The following is a 19,708-nucleotide window of genomic DNA, read 5'->3' on the forward strand; positions in this document are numbered from 1 at the left end:
TGAAATTTATTGAGTATGATCTATGCAACAATTATATTGGAGAATATAAATTTATGACGTAATTGGTCACGTGGTCTGGCAGCCATATTGGATCAAAGAAAAACAATACCGAAAGTCTAAGCGGCGTAGCCGGGCTTGTAAAATATTATAAACCACAAACACATAATTAGCTTTTTAAACAGTCGCTAGTGCTGTTTATAACATTAAACAAAGAAATTTGGAGGAATCCCGACATCTGTGAGGTACGTTTTACTTACAGAACTGAGGGAAGATCTACTGTAATCTAGATTATACCCCACAAGGGTTGGATACGTACCGTTTTGTTGGAAGAGACGTAATGCCGATGCTTTCGATATTTGATGGTCATTTTAACAATCGGATGGTTTGTGTTTCACACTGAATGAAAAACGTAAAGGTAGAGCATGGCGATTCTGATACAATAGGTTCGACGATATGTTCGGCATGAACAGCATTTCAATCAAAATGGCAGTGTTTGGAGTCAGCCGCCGTACCGCCGTAATCACATCAGACGTAATCACATCACCCTGTCATGTGACCAGATCCTCAGCTCTGATTGGTATACGTTTGAGGGGACATACATACATACATACATACATACATACATACATACAGACGGACAAACACTGTTCTAGACGGCTTTGCCCTATTGGCTACGCCGTAATAACCCTTAAAAAAACACAAGAGTTGGCTCACACCAGGTTGACTGCATGGGGTAAGTATTCCATGAAAACTTAAAAACCATAAGATGACTTATTATTGTTTTGTTGTCATACATTGCCTCAATTTGTTTTCCAAGAATCAATCACATTTTATATTTACTTATACACTTCCCATGCATAGTTGAGAATCAATCATCCATTCCTTATGCTATGAGAAACCACAGCCACCAAATGGATCCCTTGTGGCTTATTTCCATTGCTTTTTCCTGATTACGTTTTCTGAACGTTATCCTCCACTAAAAAGACAGGATTTTATGAATGTTCTGGTTGTTTATTGGAAGATAACATTTACCGCAATTAGCCAGCCAATGTGGTGGAAACAGGCCTTGTAGGGTCAGCTTATTAACTATTATTTCTTAAAAATGGTTGCTGACCTGCCTAACTCTGTTTTTCAATATACATATAGTTCCAACAGTTGCTTACAAAGTGGTGCTGCTTGGCCATGTTGTGAGTTTTCCATAGGTGCTGGATGCACATTGGATGTACTCATTTTATCGCACTGTGTGTGGGACCTTCAGGCATGTGCACCTCTTTACTCATGGCGGACCTACAAGCTGGGGGAAGCTGAACGTGAGCCTGTTGGCACGTGCTATTTGGTCGTAGGCAACTTCTCCCGCTACGCCGAGTATGCTCCCTGTCGCACTAGTAAGCACGATCCCTTTGCATTGCTCTGACAAATGTGGTGCTTTGGGTGGCAAATGTATTTCTTGTCCAACTGGAAGCAGAGGGGTAGCTGCTGCTCCATCAGTCTAACTTAATATGCCCATTCATTTGAATCATTTGGTTACATCCAGTCTAGTCTGCATGATGTCTCATCCACTAACTAACAACACATCAATATTCAAAACCAACATTGAGCTGTTTTTGCTTGCCGCAAATAGCCAAATGAATCGACCAACAACGAAAAATCCTTTGAATAACCCAATGACAAAATGTATCTCACATTAATCGACATGCAAGCTTTATAATAATTACGTGCAGGTCGTGGACACAAAACGGAAACACCAATGTAAAGTCACTTAATAGGGCATTAGGCCATCATGTGTGGCCAGTACGGTATGTATGCACCATGGCATAGAGTCCACCAGTGTCTGGAATTCTGCAGGAGGGATGTGGCACCATTCTTCCACGAGAAAGTCAATCAATCACACCTGTTTGATGGAGGTAGAAAGTGCTGTCTCAGGCATCATTCCAGAATATCCCATAAATGCTCCATTGGGTTCAGATCTGGTTATTGAGAAGGCCATGACATATGGATAACATCGGTGTCATGCTCATAAAACGATTGGGCGACCACACGTGCTCTGAGGATGGGGGCAGTGGGGAGTGGGGTGTGGGGAGTGGGTGTTGGGGTTGGGGTGGGGTGGGGGGGGGGGGTTCCTCCTGCAGCCATGATAGCCATAATTAGAGGCAACTAGGCCTGTGCAGCAGTTTTATACATATGTGGCCCTAAGCATTCTGGGATGTTATTTGCTTAATTAACACATGGGCCACACCTGGGTGGAAGCTGTTGCTTGCTGTCTCTCATTTACCCAGGTGTTTCCATTTTTATCCATTACCTGTAGGTTTACATAGAGTTTAGAATGCATATGATCAAAAGCTTTCTCTTTCCCACTCCTTTTATATTCTACCTTCCCTTCTCCCTTTCTCCCACTATATTTGTAATCATCTTCATTTGTCTGACATTTAGATTGCTTTGAAGGAATGATTTATGTTTTATGGGAGTGCTAGTTTGGGATGTGATACAGGATGGATGCACAAACTTGTCTTCTGTTACCTCGAGGAAAAGTTACGGGTGTTTCTGTGTTGAGATGATGTGTTCATCTTAGGAGGGGCAGTATTTTGTAAATTGGTAAAAATTATTAACTACAGTCATTTGGGTATTATCACACAATGATGCTGTCTCAGGAATGAAAGCTACCGTTACTTGTGCCATGCTCCATCCTGTAGCTCGTGGTGGTTCAGGAGGTCAAGGCTCATGCCAGGCGGGTTTCAGTTCTGAAATAACCAAGGTAAGGCTTGAACTGCTATGTGTTTGTGTTGTTATGCGTCCACAATGGTTTTTTTTCATACCGATGCTAACCTCTGTGTATTATGGTTACTTTTGAATGTGTAAATAAACCTCAACGAGCAATTATAAAAACTAGCAACTGTACCCGCCCTACGGGCGGGGCTTCAATTGGGAGGCCAGATGAAAAGGCAAATATGAAATGAAAAGAAAATATCAGAATATTTAAATATCAAATATCAAATGAAAAGGCAAAATATCAGAAATTGAAGGCTTTAAAAAAATATTTTAAACGATTTATATAAACATCCGTTAAATCACATGCAAATCATCAAAATCTAAGCAGTATTTGTAGAATTTCAATAAAAGCCACATCACTGTTCATATCGGTAAATACTATTCCATCGTGTTTGGAAAAACTGGAAAATTGGAAAACTGGAAAAAAAATTGAAAAACAATATGGCCTATTTTATTGCAGGGGGTCCCAGGATTACCCACCCAAAATTTTGTTGTGATCGGTTCAGCCGTTGTTGCGGTACCTGGGAACAGACAGACATTTATTTGGTGAATTAAAGTAAGATGTATGGAATCAACAGAACATTGATCAAAGTATGCTACCTGCCAAGGGAAGCAAGGAGAAGCTGTCGTTTTGGGCGCTAATCCTTCGTCAGAGTGAAACGTCAGCTTTTCCTTGCTTCCTACAGTGGTTAGCGTATACTTTGATGAACATTTTGGTGATTCCATCCATTTGTTGTACCTGTCTGTGCACAGAATGATACTAGCCCTCACGATTAAGACTACTTTTCCATTCTCCAACGAGCAATTAGCCTTTACAACGATGCCATGTTAATGTGGACTTCATGGAGCAGTGAACGAGTTTAGGAAAAGAAGTGAGGTTGAAAAGACAAGTTCATGTATAAAATGGCGTCTTTTATTTAAATATAGTGTTACAGAAGCCATTGAAAAAGTTTGCTCTTTTTTTGCTCATGCTAATTAAGGCCTGTCCGGAGTCGGGCGTAGCATGGTCTATAGGTGTGTCTCCATCTGCATGGTCAAGAGTGTCTTGAGTCGAAGCGAGAATTAAATCGACTGCAAAAATCAGGATACCGATAAGTTATTGATGACACCCAACTTTCCAAAATGTCCATGCTACCTAATCTTTCCTCTGCCTCCTTAAGGAAGTAAGATTGGAATTGCAGAATAAAAAGTAAAACTTTCGACGTCCAAAACAAATCTGCCACACTTTTGCAGTTCTCACATTGTTTGCAGTTTGTAGTACTGGGTCCAATAGGATGCCCATAGACAGCGTTTACAGAATGTTCCCATCACGTACAAGTAAAGATCAAATAAGAGTGTGTTAGTTGGTGATCGATTGGAGTGGATTGGAGGTGCCAGAAAAGGCAGATCTGAGAAGGAAAGCAAACTGAGCCTGATGGAGGAACTCTTGCTATTCTGAAGTCCCCAAGGAAGAACATTCTGCATCGAAAACACCTGGAGCAATAGAGGAGGCGACAGAACAAAGTGTTCTGCACTTCTTTTTAAATTACGTAAAAGAATAACAGATAGATGAATGAGTAGTAAGTAAGTGCAAGTGAGGGAGGAAGAGAGAGCATCCCTGCTGTATTGATCGTCTCATTTCCTGCATGGAAATTATTTAATTAATTTCACCATATAAACATCTCTACTTGTAGTTGAAAGGTGGCTCCATAGTGGGTAATGAGCTCAACTCTTTCGATCTGCTTCTACACTGGGGGTTCGTCAGGGGGCTCATAAGTAGAAGAGCAAATTTGTCATTGGGAATGCTTGTTTCAGAACTCCTGCTTCGATGGACTTGCATATTTTGCTCTTTCCCTCTTCATTCCCCTTCGGCCGCTCTCTCAATGAGCAGCTCGCTGCGATGCCACATCTGGTTTTGGGTGGGGTCACCTCGAATTAATATTTTCCACGTGCTGCCTCCATGATGTTCTTTTATACTGGCATGCTGCTGTTTTTATCCTCATTCTTTTGGAAACAATCAAGCTGTTTTCTCGTGTTTATACAAGTGTTCACACCATTACTATAGCTCTAATAAATGGATGCAACAATGTTTCTGGGTTGCTATGAAATTTGGTGAGTAATTCACTGACTGGCTATGGAACAATGTACGTGCACGCATACATACATCTATGAATGAATGAATGAATGAATGATCGTTTTTAAGGCCATTTTCCCCGCTAGAGCGGGGTTAGCCTTGCGGACCCCATGACAATCATGGTTCCCTGTTTGAGGCAATGTTTTTATGGCCGGATTCCCTTCCTGACGCCAACCCTTAGTCGCCTCTTACGATGTGCAGGGATACGGTGTACCTATTCTAAACCGGGGTACACACCGGGATCATTCATCCCAGCAAGCTGGTACTCAATTTGCCGACCTCGGAAGGATGACAGTCTGAGTGAACTCCCCTGGCGTTAATTTAGTGATCGACCGGGATTCAAACACAGGATCCTAGGATCCCAAGCCGGCACCCTAACCGCTAAACCAACACCAGGCATCTATGAATATACATAATACCCCCACCTCCTTCCTTGTTTTTTTTTGTGGGAATCAACAACAACAGGCATTTTAAGGCCATTTTCCCTGCTAGAGCGGGGGTTAGCCTTGCGGTCCCCATGGCAATCTTCTCCATTTTGCCCTGTTTTCTACATCTCCCCTTGTTAACCCCCTTGCCCGCATTTCTTCTTCTACCACCTTTAGCCATGTCTTTCTCGGTCTACCCCATCCTCTACTTCCTGCTACATTCATTAGAATAGGTACACCGTATCCCTGCATGTCGTAAGAGGCGACTAAAAGGGTTGGCGTCAGGAAGGGCATTCGGCCATAAAACATTGCCTCAAAAAGGGAACCATGACAATTACATTTTTGTGGGAATCAACTAGAGCTTTTTGAGTTGTTAACTTTAGGGTGAGGATTTCTTTGGTTGTTGCTAAGGATTCAGCTGCTGCTCTTGCATGCCCTAGCGTAAGACCACCACCACCTCTTCCTGGGTTGCCCAACGGTGTGGTGTTAACCCTGTCGACATAAGTTGCCATATTCAGCAGCAGAGTCAGAATAATTGTGGAGAGAAGTGTATTTCTGGTTGTCCCTTGGGTCAAAGGGCCATCAGGAAGTCCGTGAACATCTCAGGTTCAAGGATGTGACATCTCAGGTTGAAGGATGTGACACGTCAGGAACTTCCTGGCCACCGCTGTCACCGCTCTGCTTTGAATGCTTATCCCAGAGTTCCACTGATGCTGTATTTAGAAGAGTGAGGGATTTTTTTTGATGTTCTCTGCCGAGAGAAGTTTTATTGAGGAGTACCGTAATGTTTTGAATGAAGAACAATGCAAATGAAAAGATGGTATTTCATTAAACGAATAAAAAATATATTCAGAATGAAGCAAGGAGGGACAGATATAGACGTGGGAAGACAAATAGAGAATAAAGGCAGACATGTCCGACTTCTGTCGACTAGCGGATTTCCTGTTTTATGCCTCCAAAATGGTCTGTATTTAAATTGGGAGAATAAACCTTACGCATGATTAATTTAATACAAATTGTAAGTTAAAATTAAATATTTTTCAATCCCTCAAATGTCATCTTTTTGTTTTGTGGATGAAATTATTTCGTCGTTTTCTGCTCATTTTTTCTTCAATCACAAATTGGAATGTTGGATAAGAAAAAGTAATATAAAAACAATTTGGATTATTGTGTAGATTGGAGATGAGTAATGGTATGAGAAAATACAAGCCGAGCATATTGCTATCATTATCAAAGTGAATACTTCCATGTGGCTTGCCTTGCAGGATGGGAGGGTCGTCGTGGGAGGGCCTGGAAGCTTCTTCTGGCAAGGTAAGGCCGACAATAAAATAGCAACTTTTCATTCCATTTCTACCTGGACTGAGTTGTTGTTTAGTTGTTTTGTGGTTGCTGAAGCTGTAACCATCACTCATACAGTTAGCAAGTATACCTGGACTGACCGGGTGGTCGAGAGCTACGCCCACTTGCTATGAGCTGTCTAACCTGGGTTTGAATCCCGACCCAGCTATATCCAGCTATACGTATATATGCCGACCTAGCTTTAAACTGCCATCCTGGTATTTCACAGGCAGGGTGATTCATCAATGTGTGTGCCGTCCCTCAGATGGACGTTAACTGTGTGTCCCATTTGCCAGCATTCGTTGATGGATTTTAAATATTCCATTGTGTCCTTCGCAAGGATAGTCGAGCCATCGCCGGCACCTTGAACAAATTCCAAACTCCTGCCCTAACATACAGAGGGCATTGCTTCAGTAGCACAGAGCACAGCTGTGCCCTCAGCTATTGATGCCACCCCACAGCCTTGTGCTGCATACGAACGAAGAAAAGGATTAAGTTACCATTCTGTTTGGCTAGATGCTTTTTTCTTTACCCTACTTCTCTCATGCTTTACGTCCTTAGGGCCCATTTATTTATTATATTGGCAATCATGGCAGAATTTTAAATTCTTCTTTCCTCCTTAGTCTGCCCCCACACCTCCTTTTCCAACTATATGTTTAATGCAGGCCTTTACATTCCCCTCCTCATTATTGTGTCTCCTGCAAAACCTCGTTCCCTTCTCTCCCCACTTCTCTGACACTCCCCTAACCTCCTCCTCTATCATCCTCCCTGCTCGTTCTTTTCTCACTTTGTTCTCCCTTACTGCATGTACATATACAACTATAATGGCACTTGGCAGAGAGCATACCTCCGCCACACTGAACAGTTTACGTTTTGTATCCCACTGATAGGCCAGATCTGCATCCGGAACTGAACCAAAATCTAATCGGCTTGTTCTTGTCACCCAACCAACTCATCCACCAAGTTTTGTCATAATCTGTCCACGACTTTTTGAAATATCATGCTATATAACATTGTTAGCCTGATCACTCTATGGAGAAGAATAACTTTGAAAATTCTCGGATCTACATCTGGTTTCAGATCTTCATGAAAATTGAATCAATTCTTCAATGTGTCACACGCCCAACCTCTCCACCAAATTTCATCTGAATCTGTCCAAAAACCTTTGAGATAACCTGTTCACAGACAACCAAACATACAGAGAGACTGTGGTAAAAATATAACCTCCGTCCACCTTCGATAGCAGAGGTAACTATTAATTTGTGCATGTAGACAGGGATGCTGCATCACAGAGCACGCCACTGTTTAATATAATAAGATTTCCCTTTCATGGATCTTCAATACAGGAGGAGGCCATTAGGTGCATCGAGCCTGTGCAATGGTTGTCAACCTGTAGTTGTTTGTCCATGCTCTATCTTTAAATGTAAATGTCAAGCAGGGAAGAAGCACATACCATTTTAAAGCCTTCGGTATGCCAGTTCAGGAGTAGGATCTGAACCACCAAACCTCCCAGACTCAGAGCAGACGTTCTCACCATTACACCACCAAGTGTGGTTAAATTTAATTCGAGCTTAACTCACTGAAAAGATAGAAACATTTTAATGCATAGTCTGAAAAGTGTGATACAGTATTATATTGAGAGAAACAGAATAGAGGCTCACAGGGAAATGACAATGTCGAATATCAATTGACACACACAGAATGGAGTATTCTCACACATTACCAAAAACTCATGTTGAATGACACTTTGGTGCTTGTAACATTTCCTGGCAAGTTTGGGGTTTTGTGAAACCATCTAAGAGCCTCATAATGTCTTCATAATATGGAGAAACAAAATGTTGTCCACATTTCTAATGTACATTGCTTAATTTTGTTGATGAAGTTTTCCTTGTTCGAACTTTTAAAAGCAATCTGAAAGGAAAATGGCAGAACCTGGGAACACATTATTTGTTCTCACCTGAACATTTGCCGCAAGTAATTTATCATCTTTTAGCCATCATGGATTCCCTTGGTATTTGTCTGAGGGGCCATGTACATATTGTGTCGCCATTTCGCTAAAGGGAGAAAAATCATGTTGGTTCTTATGCAGACTCATGAGGGTGGGGGTTGCATGAGGTGCAAGGTGAAATGCGGCCAGCGATGTATTTTTTATTTAAAGTGGCCTGCAAAAGTATTCACCCCCCTCCAAAGTTTTCACATTGTTATGCCATGCGAGCTTATTCCATGATGCTTTCAAAATAAAATTAATGTATAGAATCTTCACTCCAAGGCGATAAAGCTAGAAAATGCAGATTTTAAAGAAAAAACAACTTTTGCAACTTATAATCATCAGATTTTCTCTGTTAACCTCACTTGTACACATTTTAAGTTGCATAAGTATTCAAACCCTTTGCCTAATTAACTCTAAATCACTTCAGAAGCAAATTATTTGTTTGGAGGTTTACAAAATAGGTTTAATAGGTTTCACCTGTATGTAATCAGTGGTTTAACTTAAACATGAAACTCCCCCACTTATGTACGGAGTTTTAAGGTGCAACTCACTTGATCAACCAACAAGGCAAACATGAAGACCAAGGAGCTTTCCAAAGAAGTCAGACAAAGTGGTGGAGAAGCACCGTTCAGGAGAGGTTTATAGAAAGATTTCAAAGTCACTCATTATCCCTTTGAGTACGGTGTAATCCATCATTAAGAAGAGGAAGACGTATCATACCACCCAGAATCCACCCAGATCAGGTCACCCGTCCAAACTCAGCAGCCTGGCAAGCAGGAAACTGGTTTGGGATGTCACTGTAACTGTAACAATGACTTTGAAAGATCTACAAGGTTCTATATTCAAGATGGGGGTCAGTATTCATCAATCAACAATATCCCGTTCCCTTCACAAAGCTGACCTCTGGACAGGTGGCAAGAAAGAAGCCATTACTGAAAAAGACGTATCGAAAAGCTCATATGGTGTTTGCGAAAAATCATCTTAATGATACTGTGGTCATGTGTAGAAACGTTTTGTGGTCAGACGAGACAAAAATTGAACGTTTTCGTCTAAATGCAAAGTGTTATGTCTGGTGCAAGCTTAACATTGCATGTCACCCAGTCACACCATCCCTACTGCCAAGCATGGTGGTGCAGCATCATGTTATGGGGTTGCTTTTCATCAGCAGGGTCTAGCAAGCTTGTTGGGATAGAAGGGACAATGTACAGTGCAAAGTACAGGAGAATCCTTGATGAAAATCTGCTGGAGTCAGCCATGAATCTGAAACTAGGTAGGATATTCACATTTCAGCAGGACAATGATCCAAAGCACAAAGCTAAAGCCTCACTGGAGTGGCTGAAGAAGAAAAAAAAATTGTTATTGAGTGGTCCAGTCAAAGTCCTGACTTGAACCCAAATTAACATTTAAGGAGAGACTAAGTCCATCGACAATCTCCATCAAACGTGGCAGAACTAGAGCAATTTTCACATGAAGAATGGGCAAAGATCTCACCATCTCAATTTGCCAAGCTGGTAAAGACCTACCCAAAAATACTCATAGCAGTCATTGCTGAAAAGGTGTTTCCACCAAGTACTTACTTTAGGGGCTGAATATACTTTTGCAACCAGTGAATAATTATTTGTACATGTTTTTTGCAGGTATTCCCGACATGTTACCTCCTTCAACTATAAGTGTTTAGTTTGATGTTTTCAGTTATTAATTAAAAGTTCATTTGGAAAAATTGTTTCGAAATAATTCGTAATTCAACTCAATGTGGCATTATTGGTAGGGGGTGAATACTTTTGCAGTCCACTGTATTAATCGTTGATTTTATTTTATTTTTATTTTCTTGTCGATTAGGGAAACTATCCTATTATTGTTATTATTCTCATTATTATTATTATTTTGATTCTGTTTGATTAAGAAGGTATCATTTTGTTTGAGCTCTTTTTAATCTTATTGTAGTAGCTTCTGCCAGCCCATTCCACAAAGTGCATGGTCTACGTGCATCAATAAAACGAAGGGGTTGAGGCGAGCTTGCAGACACGTTCCCGATAAAAGTCTAACCAGCTTCGTGCAGAATTCCCAGAATCGCTGGAATGTGCTCATATTAAAAGGGTAAATTTGCCTGATTCAAGTCTCCATTAAATTAATTGCATGAAGTGAACATACATCAAGTCCTGGAAACAAAAGTTTAACCCACTTGTCTAGGGAGACGTCATTCGTGTTGTTCTGCCACAAAGGAAGCAAAGTTGTTTGTACACACTTTATAAAGTGATGCCAGAGCTTCATGTGCCTTCATTTTCAGCCATGACTGATTTCAGTGAATAATCCAACAAGATGATATACAGTAGAGGTGGCACACCTACCTTGAAGCTATCCAGTCTGGGTTTGATTTCCAACTCCAAAGTCTGGGTTTGCAGGTGCATCACAAAGTGTACCATCTCCTCTGATGGACGTTAAGAGGATCATCTCCTCTGCTTGTAGCTGCTAGTTGATGCAAAAAATCCCACGGTGTCATTTACAAACAGTAGGTGGCTCCTTGAATAAATTCCAAAATCCTGCCCAAATGAAGCCCACGGTGTTGAAGAACATCAGTACTGACTAGCCATTCGGTGAAACATCTGGGCCAAAGTTACCCCACGGCTACCCTATGATTAAATGGGGCTGATGTAGTTGTGGTGGTGGTAGTAGTAGTACAGTACAGTAGTAGTAAAGAAAAGAAAGCATTGTGAAAACACATTCAAATGTCGCAAAGTGAGTTTCCTTACCCTCACTGGTTTTATTGTTAAAAGGACAGCCATTCATTCCGTTGTGCATCAAGACACCATTATTAATGTAGTGGGATTTTATTTTTTACACAGTAGTCTGATAAGCAGATGTAGTCCCACGGATTTTATAGCTGTAAAATAATCACAGCTGTAAGACTGCGGACATCCACCAGACAGGTTTCTCGCAAACCGAAATGTGTCGCCCTTCTTGAATGCCTTGGCGCTGATTTCATTACGTCTGTAGGAGTACACGGGTCAAATGGTCCTCGGTGTAACACAAGACGCTCTGTTCGACACTGACATTGCTGGAATAATCAATCCCTGAAGACTGTGCAATGCCGCTTTGGGAACGAATGGCTTTTCTGTGTGACTTCTTGTTGTACGAGTGATGATGCTGGATTTGTTTGTCTCGAGTCTGGAGGCAAATAAAGATGCAACACATGAGCCAGCATGCTCCTGCCGGATGAAGGGCCGGCTGTGTGTTTGTTTCTGTGAGCTAACTGCGGTGCAATTTCCCCATTTCCTTTTTCCCTGCGAGGCTGGTCCCGCCCGGCCTTTGTCGAGTATATCTTCACACTCCACCCTCCACGGTCCGGCTGCAAGTTGACATGTTAAAGTTTTTCACATCCTATTGCAGCAAAGTATCCTCACAACTGAACACTGGCTCACAGATCCGGTTACATTTTCCTGACCTTTGTACTCAGCGGAGCAGGAGGGCTTCAAAAACTTTTGAAGCTGGAAATGAAACTTTGGGAAGGGGAGCACGAAATGCTTGCGAAGCATGTGCTTGATGATTCACGTGATGTATGTTATTGGTAGTTGTTTGTTGTTACGACTGGCAGCGACACCCTGACGTATGACCTTCCGCCCCCAAACTGTCGTTCTCACTCCCCCCTGGCCTTGTTCCAGAATGGACACAATGCCATCTGGGAGAGGTTTCATAAATCACTTCTGGTTAACAAAGAGCAGCTCACACCAAACAATTACTGGTTGGAAATGCTTATTGTTTTGTGTTATGTTTAGGTCGCTCATGTTTTGCCATTATTGCTGAAACAATTGGCCTTACTCAACTAAAATCCTGTATGTGGGCAATTCTTTTTTTTTCTTTTTTTTCTTTTCTTTTGTATACAAGATCGAGGCTCGTGTAAGAGCTAACATTAATGGCAAAAAAAAACGGACGCATAAGACGAAATAAAAGGGAACGGGAGACAAGATGGGGAGAGAAGGGGAAGCACACAAGTACATCAGGAGATCTGTGGGAGGGAGAGGGCTTGGGGGGAGGAGGCGTGGGAGGGGGGAGTGGGGGGTGGGAGAGGTAAAAAAAAAAAACACATGGACACTGTTAGGACTTCCAGGAAAGAAGTCGGTATTTCAAAAAAGTGGATCTGGGGTGAATTAACGGGGGTAGAAAAGATCAAGGTTTTGGATGGGGGAAGATAAGAGATGGTGGTGAGCAGCTGTTTTAAAGAACTGGAGGGAGGAGTGGGATTGAAGGGAGTGAGGGAGTTTGTTCTAGAGGCGGGAGAAATAAAGCTGGTATATTTTCCATTATCAAAGAGGCAGGAAGGCTCATTGCGCAGGGAAAAACTGCTACCGGGTCTTTAAATCTCTGTTACGGTACTTTTGATGTCCAAATCAATGTCAGACTAGCTCCATCCGCATCATCGAAGAAAATTGTCTCAAAGTCGCAACCATTGCAAATCGCATTAATATTGTTTGTTGTCTCCTTCATGCACTTTGTTCACCAGTTGTTGTTTCGTATGCAGCTTGTGGCTGCTGATTGCGTCATTTTTCTGGAAGCACAGCTGTGCCACTGCTGCAGTAACACTTCTATTGGTGAGCTTGTACTCATTTTGCCGACATCGGAAGGACGACAGGCTGAGTCAACTCACCTGGTGTTATTTCAAACGACGAGGGTTCGAACTCAAGACCCTGAGATCTTAAGTCAGCCACCTTAACCGTTAAGCCAACACCGGGCCATTGTTCATCAGTCAAGCAGCTTTTTGAAATCCGACATGGATGTTCTCTGCACAATAGCAGTCGATGTGTTGACTTCAAGTCAGAAATGAAATGTTATGGAATTTCGTAAAAGGGGTCGTTTTCCCCCACAATTATTAGCAAATAATTCAATTTATGGAACTGATCAATGTCTTCATCACTTTTGCAAGCATGTCGGAATTTGATTGGATTGGGAAGTTGCACAGAGTATAACAGTGGTTTTGGATCGCATATTCCATTCACCAGATGTAACTCGATGTGACTTCCACCTGTTCCCACCATAAGAAACATCCTGCGGGAGGAATTTTGCACCGAATGATAACAGCACAGCCACATCCACAGTTGTGACATCAAGAAGATAGTCAACTAATGAGTTAAGTGCATTGATCAGCTGAACTGAGACGATGTAGCATAATGTGACGTGAATCAACACTGTAAGTGAATATGTCTATTTTTCTGTGCAAGGAAAGGTGTAGAGTGGGTTGGAGGAACAGCATAGCCTTTGGGAATGACCACAATACAAAGAGTGTCCCTTCTGCTGTTGAAATGAGTATGAGCAGGATGAAAGATGGATGGAAAATGTAAAGGCCTGAAAAACATAAATAACTGAAACTTAACCCTTGAGCTTGAGGCATGCACTGGTGGTTGATCATTGGACAGAAATGGGTTCCGCTTTCAGTTGAGAGTAACCTGGATCAATACCAATCTTCTATCTTCACCAATCCCAACCGATTCATTCCACATTTATCTTTTTCTAAAGCACCTTCTAAAAACCTCTTTCCACTTTCCTCACCACCACCCACCCCCCTCGACTGCACCCCTCATTCCGTGCTACACGACCCTCCTCTTCACATTCATTTCTTATTGTAGCAGTCCGTTGCATTTTATTTTCAATTTTTATGTTCTTTAATTTCAAAAGTATAAAAGTTAGATTATATGACATGAGTAATGGGGTTGCAGGTGATTGCGTGTGTGCCTGTGTGTGCGTATGTGTGTTGTTGTTGGTTGTTATCTCCATATGCGGGTTTCAGAAGGTGTAACAGAGCCCTCCCAGGTTTAAAGTATCCACTTATGTGTGTTCGTGTATATACTTATGTATGTGTATATATATATGTCATGTGTGTGTATGCAAAGTGCATGTACAACCGCAACTGTGTATGTGTATGCATAATCACGATTCATGTATGTGTGCGTGTGTGTGATGTCACCACCGGTCGTCATCTCCAATCAAAGACTGAATGGAGCCTTCTCTGATCCCGAAGCACCCATCTCCAACCCAGAAAGGAATCGTGACTCATGGACCAAGCCCTCTCCTCATTCGTGCTCAGTGTTCCACCTCCGGGGGTTTACCCAATCCCACCCAGAGACATCCCTGCTCGCCCAGACACAACACGCTACATACCACTGCTACCAGTCGCCATCTCCACGTGCGGTCCCTCTGAAGCCCGGTCCCATCCATCCATGGCAGGAAGAAGTCGCACGAAGAGAGTCGTCCTCTGCGAGAGGGACAAAATGCACCAAGCTGCCTTGCACAAGCCTTGCCTTGCAAACTGAGGGTCGCACAAGAGCTGCCTGCAACCCTCTTATGGTTAAAACAAGAGCTGCCTGCAACCCTCTTATGGTTAAACTGCCAAAATCGAGACTCTCTATTCACCTTCAATGTTTCATTCCCCTTTTCTCCCGCCTCTGGAACAAATTCCCTCACTTTATTCAATTCCACTCCTCCCTCCAGGTCTTTAAAACAGCTGTTCACCACCATCTCTTGTCTTCCACCATCCAAAACCTTGATCTTTTCTACCCCCGCTAATTCACCCCAGATCCACTTTTTTGAAATTCCGACTTCTTTCCTGGATGTCCAAGCAGTGTCCATGTGTTTTATACCTCTCCCACCCACCCCCACCCCTCCCCTTTCCGTGCCTCCTCCCCCCAAATCCTCTCCCTCCCACAGATTTCCCGATATCCCTGCTCTCAAATGTTGTACTTGTGTTCTTCCCTCTCTCTTCCCATCTTGTCTCCCACTCCCTTTGTCTGATGTTTTATGTTTGAGTTTGTCTTTTTGTGATTAATGTTAGCTCTTACACGAGCCTCGATCTTGTATGCAAAAAAACCCCAAAAAAACCTGAGGGAGTCGACAAAGCGCACGAAGCTGCACGGCTAAGCCGTGTCCCAAACGCCGAAGCCTTACCAAAGCTGTTATATTCAGTGTGGTTCTCGACCTCCCCGAAGCTCGGTCCCCCACTCAACGAGATTGAGTCGATAAAGCCCTCCAAGCTACATAGCCAGGCTGCGTCCCAAACACGTGTCGATCAGTTGCAACACTGGGAACCACAGTTTTTGTTCCCATCTAATACGTTACTGGACGCACGTGGTCTTCAGTACCATCAGACCCCGATGAGTGGGAGGCGGGAAAGCACACCGCCTCCTCCTCACCGCCATATTGGTGTGTTTGTGTGTGTGTGTGTGTGTGTGTGTGTGTGTGTGTGTGTGTGTGTGTGTGTGTGTGTGTGTATTTGTAGCTACGAAAGTGCACACATGTTTTCAAGCGAACTGTTATATGCACAGCCTGCTTCAATAGTCCAGATCTTAGGAGATATTTCTAAACATCCTTTTTTTTTAGACTTTAGCGGTTGCCAAAGACGATAAGAAGAGGCCATTTCGTTGGGTACAAGAGGTAGTTTATTGTACAGAAATCTCCAGCAACTGCTAGCGAACGGAAGTCGTAACGGCTTATATAAAACAAGCACCCTCTTCGGAGGGCGTGGCTCCAACAGCCGCGCGTGCGTCACGACGACACAACCAAACGCCCGTGTGCGTGGGTTAGAACAAACCCATCGTAATGGTAACCGTCACATGCGGATAAGTGAATAAGGTAACCGCGACATGTGCATAAGGTAACCACTACATGCCCCCCCCCCCCCCCCCCCCAGAAGGCACGCCACGGGCGTGTACGCAGTTCGCGGGTGGAACAGAGCCGGGCCGCGGGTGGAACAGAGCCGGGCCGCGGGTGGAACAGAGCCGGGCCGCGGGTGCTGAGCAGCGCTAGCAGTTGTAGGTGCAGCAGTAGGAATTGCGGGAGTGGCGAGCAGCAGCATCAGCCTCGGGATCCGCCGTAGGAGCAGTAGTAGGAGTGGCGAGCAGCAGTACTCGGCCTGTGTGCACGGAGGCGACGAAGTAGCAGTACTTGGCCTGTGTGCGCGAAGGCGATGGGCAGCAGTACTCGGCCTGTGTGCGTGGAGGCGACGAGCAGCGGTGCTCGGCCTGTGCGCGAAGGCGATGAAGTAGCCGTGCCCGGCCTGTGAGCGCGGAGGCGACGAAGCAGCAGTACTCGGCCTGTGAGCGCGGAGGCGACGAAGTAGCAGTACTCGGCCTGTGTGCGCGAAGGCGACGAAGTAGCCGTGCCGCCAAAGCCCCGTAACGGCGTCCTTCGGAGGGTCCCGGAGCTGGTTCGCCCCTCCAGTGTGGAAGAAATTGCGGTCGCAATCCTGCCGTGTTCATTCGGCCCCCGAATACGTTCGGGGGCAACGGGGTCACCAGTTTAGCGGTTGCCGAAGACGATAAGAAGAGGCCATTTCGTTGGGTACAAGAGGTAGTTTATTGTACAGAAATCTCCAGCAACTGCTAGCGAACGGAAGTCGTAACGGCTTATATAAAACAAGCACCCTCTTCGGAGGGTGTGGCTCCAACAGCCGCGCGTGTGTCACGACGACACAACCAAACGCCCGTGTGCGTGGGTTAGATCAAACCCATCGTAATGGTAACCGTCACATGCGGATAAGTGAATAAGGTAACCGCGACATGTGCATAAGGTAACCACTACAAGACGGTCTTTGAGACGGTGGATAGGAAGTTGTGGATCGATAGTTAATGGACCCCACATTGTCCAGATTTAACGCCGCTTGAATTTTTTATTTGGAGACACCTGAAATCATTGGTTCATATCACGAGATCACGCACGATTGAAGATCTAAGGAATGAAATAAAAATGCGAATGTGATCAAACCTGTTTGTGAATGTTAAAAAACGTTCAAAGATACCTACATACAATCATTGATATGTCTGTGCATGTCAGAGGGTCGCAATTTGAGCAATTATTGTGAATATCCCAATGATTCCAGACTTTTGAAACACCATGTACAATTTCAAAAGGGACTTCCTTGCCTCGTGGCATGGAACACCATGATTATTGAAGACCACGATTTTGGACATACTATAACATGTACCCGACCACACGGTCACATTGTGCAATCGCTAAACATTTCAACCTTCGCAAAGTAAATATTCCGGGTCCCGTTTGCAATAGATTATACACACCAATTATGTCGCGTATCATGGGAAATATTCCCGAAGAGAATGTGTTTGGTATTCGAAAGCTTGTTTGGGAAATCGAAAGCGAAGTATTTCCTTCTGGAGAACACTTAAGATGACCGTTTTTTTTTAACGGTCCTTGGCTGAAATATCCACTGATTTTTCCAAAGAATTCTTGTTGCTCTTTCCAAAAAAACATTTTTTTCCCTCATCCATCAGCCTCGTGCCACACAGGAAGTTTGAGGTGTGGTATGAGTGAGGTGCCCGGTGTAAAAGCCACCATTGTTTGCCACAGCTGTGGGCAGCCTGCATTCCCGCCTTCAGAGCGATGCAATTATCAAGGCAGAAATGCAGGAGAACACGCTCTTTCAGGCATGTAGAGAAGAGAAATAGTGGTCACAGTGTTCTTGCCACTTGTGTAAGGTCCTTACCTCATGGCTGCTGTGTATTGGTAACAATGATGGAGATTGGGGTAAAACAAAATGCCCGTATTGTCTGGATGCGTCCATGGTAATGTCGATCCTGTTTCTTCTTCGTCGGCCTTGTTCCCATTGGTTGATGACACATTGCGGGCAAACTCTTTTGTTGTCCCGACGTGGTGTCTTGCTTGATTCGGCATTTTAAAGTGCTCTGTCACATCTTCGCAACCGACTGCACACCTCTGGCTAGACGCTGGCAATGCGTGCTGGCTTCGGGCTGCAGAAAGCACGCTGGGGATGAAAGTCGGTTTGGTATAATTATTTCCACATGGCCTTCTTGCTCGGCTTTTCCTTGTGCCTGGCTTTAACGAGCGCTTGCCTTGGCTGAGTGAGTCAGGCATATTGTCTGCTTTCCACGGGACTTGTGACTCTGGAGTTCCAGTGTAAAAGTTTTCCAATTTTCTTTTTCGTCATACAAGTCCAAAGTGTCACTGTCTATCTGTCTTCCCGATATTTGTTTGTTGTAAAGTTTGCAGCATCACTCACTTTGGAAGTTGTCCACACCCTATGGGAATGACTTGTTAAAGTGACGTTCACCGACTACTAGACATCCTTTTACACACCAACACCAGGATATATATATATATATGTGTGTGTGTGTGTGTGTGTGACTGTGTGTGTGTGTGTGTGTGTGTGTGTGTGTGTATATATAAATGTGTGTGTGTGTGTGTGTGTGTGTGTGTGTGTGTGTGTGTATATATATATAAATGTGTGTGTGTGTATATATATATATATATATAAATGTGTGTGTGTGTGTGTGTGTGTGTGTGTGTGTGTGTGTGTGTGTGTGTGTGTGTGTGTGTGTGTGTGTGTGTATATATATATATATGTGTGTGTGTGTGTGTGTGTGTATATATATATATATATAAATGTGTGTGTGTGTGTGTGTGTATATATATATATATATATATGTGTGTGTGTGTATATATATATAAATGTGTGTGTATATATATATATATATATATGTGTGTGTGTGTATATATATATAAATGTGTGTGTGTGTGTGTGTGTGTGTGTGTGTGTGTGTGTGTGTGTGTGTGTGTGTATATATATATATATGTGTGTGTGTGTATATATATATATATATGTGTGTGTGTGTGTGTGTGTGTGTGTGTGTGTGTGTGTGTGTGTGTGTGTGTGTGTGTGTGTGTGTGTGTGTGTGTGTGTATATATATATATATATCTATAAATGTGTGTGTGTGTGGCTGCAAATTATCACAGATTGTGAGTACAAAATAAGTGTCTGACTCACGTACATAACTGCTGTGAATACTTACCTAAATGGAAAGGTTGGGGAGGAATAATTGCAGCAAAGGCTCACGTTTGATCCCGACGTTGTTCATTGATTTTCCTTCCATCATGATTCGATGTTTGTGCCTCATGAGGTACATTCACCTTGCAATTCTTTGTAAAGTTTGATGATTGTTGTGGAGAAAAAAAACCTCTTAAAATTATGTGGTGTACATTCATAATGGCAATGTTGTACAATTCATACACCAGTGTTATTTCTCTCGTTATGTATTTTGGCATCAGGATCCCAAAGA

The 19,708-nt window shown here is 43.2% G+C and overlaps 1 protein-coding gene across 1 annotated transcript in view; it reads left to right on the forward strand.

Moving 5' to 3' along the window:
- The window catches only part of LOC137434017 (integrin alpha-8), a 158,190-nt gene that overhangs the window by 41,560 nt on the left and 96,922 nt on the right, over window positions 1-19,708 (forward strand). The window contains exons 4-6 of the mRNA XM_068126607.2: window positions 1,259-1,385; window positions 2,691-2,752; window positions 6,570-6,615. Coding sequence (XP_067982708.2) covers window positions 1,259-1,385; window positions 2,691-2,752; window positions 6,570-6,615 — 235 coding nt within the window. The remainder of the gene's footprint in view (window positions 1-1,258; window positions 1,386-2,690; window positions 2,753-6,569; window positions 6,616-19,708) is intronic.

The sequence above is a fragment of the Myxine glutinosa genome, chromosome 10 (genome assembly GCF_964187855.1).
Source record: "Myxine glutinosa chromosome 10, kmMyxGlut1.1, whole genome shotgun sequence".
Taxonomy (NCBI): Eukaryota; Metazoa; Chordata; class Myxini; order Myxiniformes; family Myxinidae; genus Myxine; species Myxine glutinosa.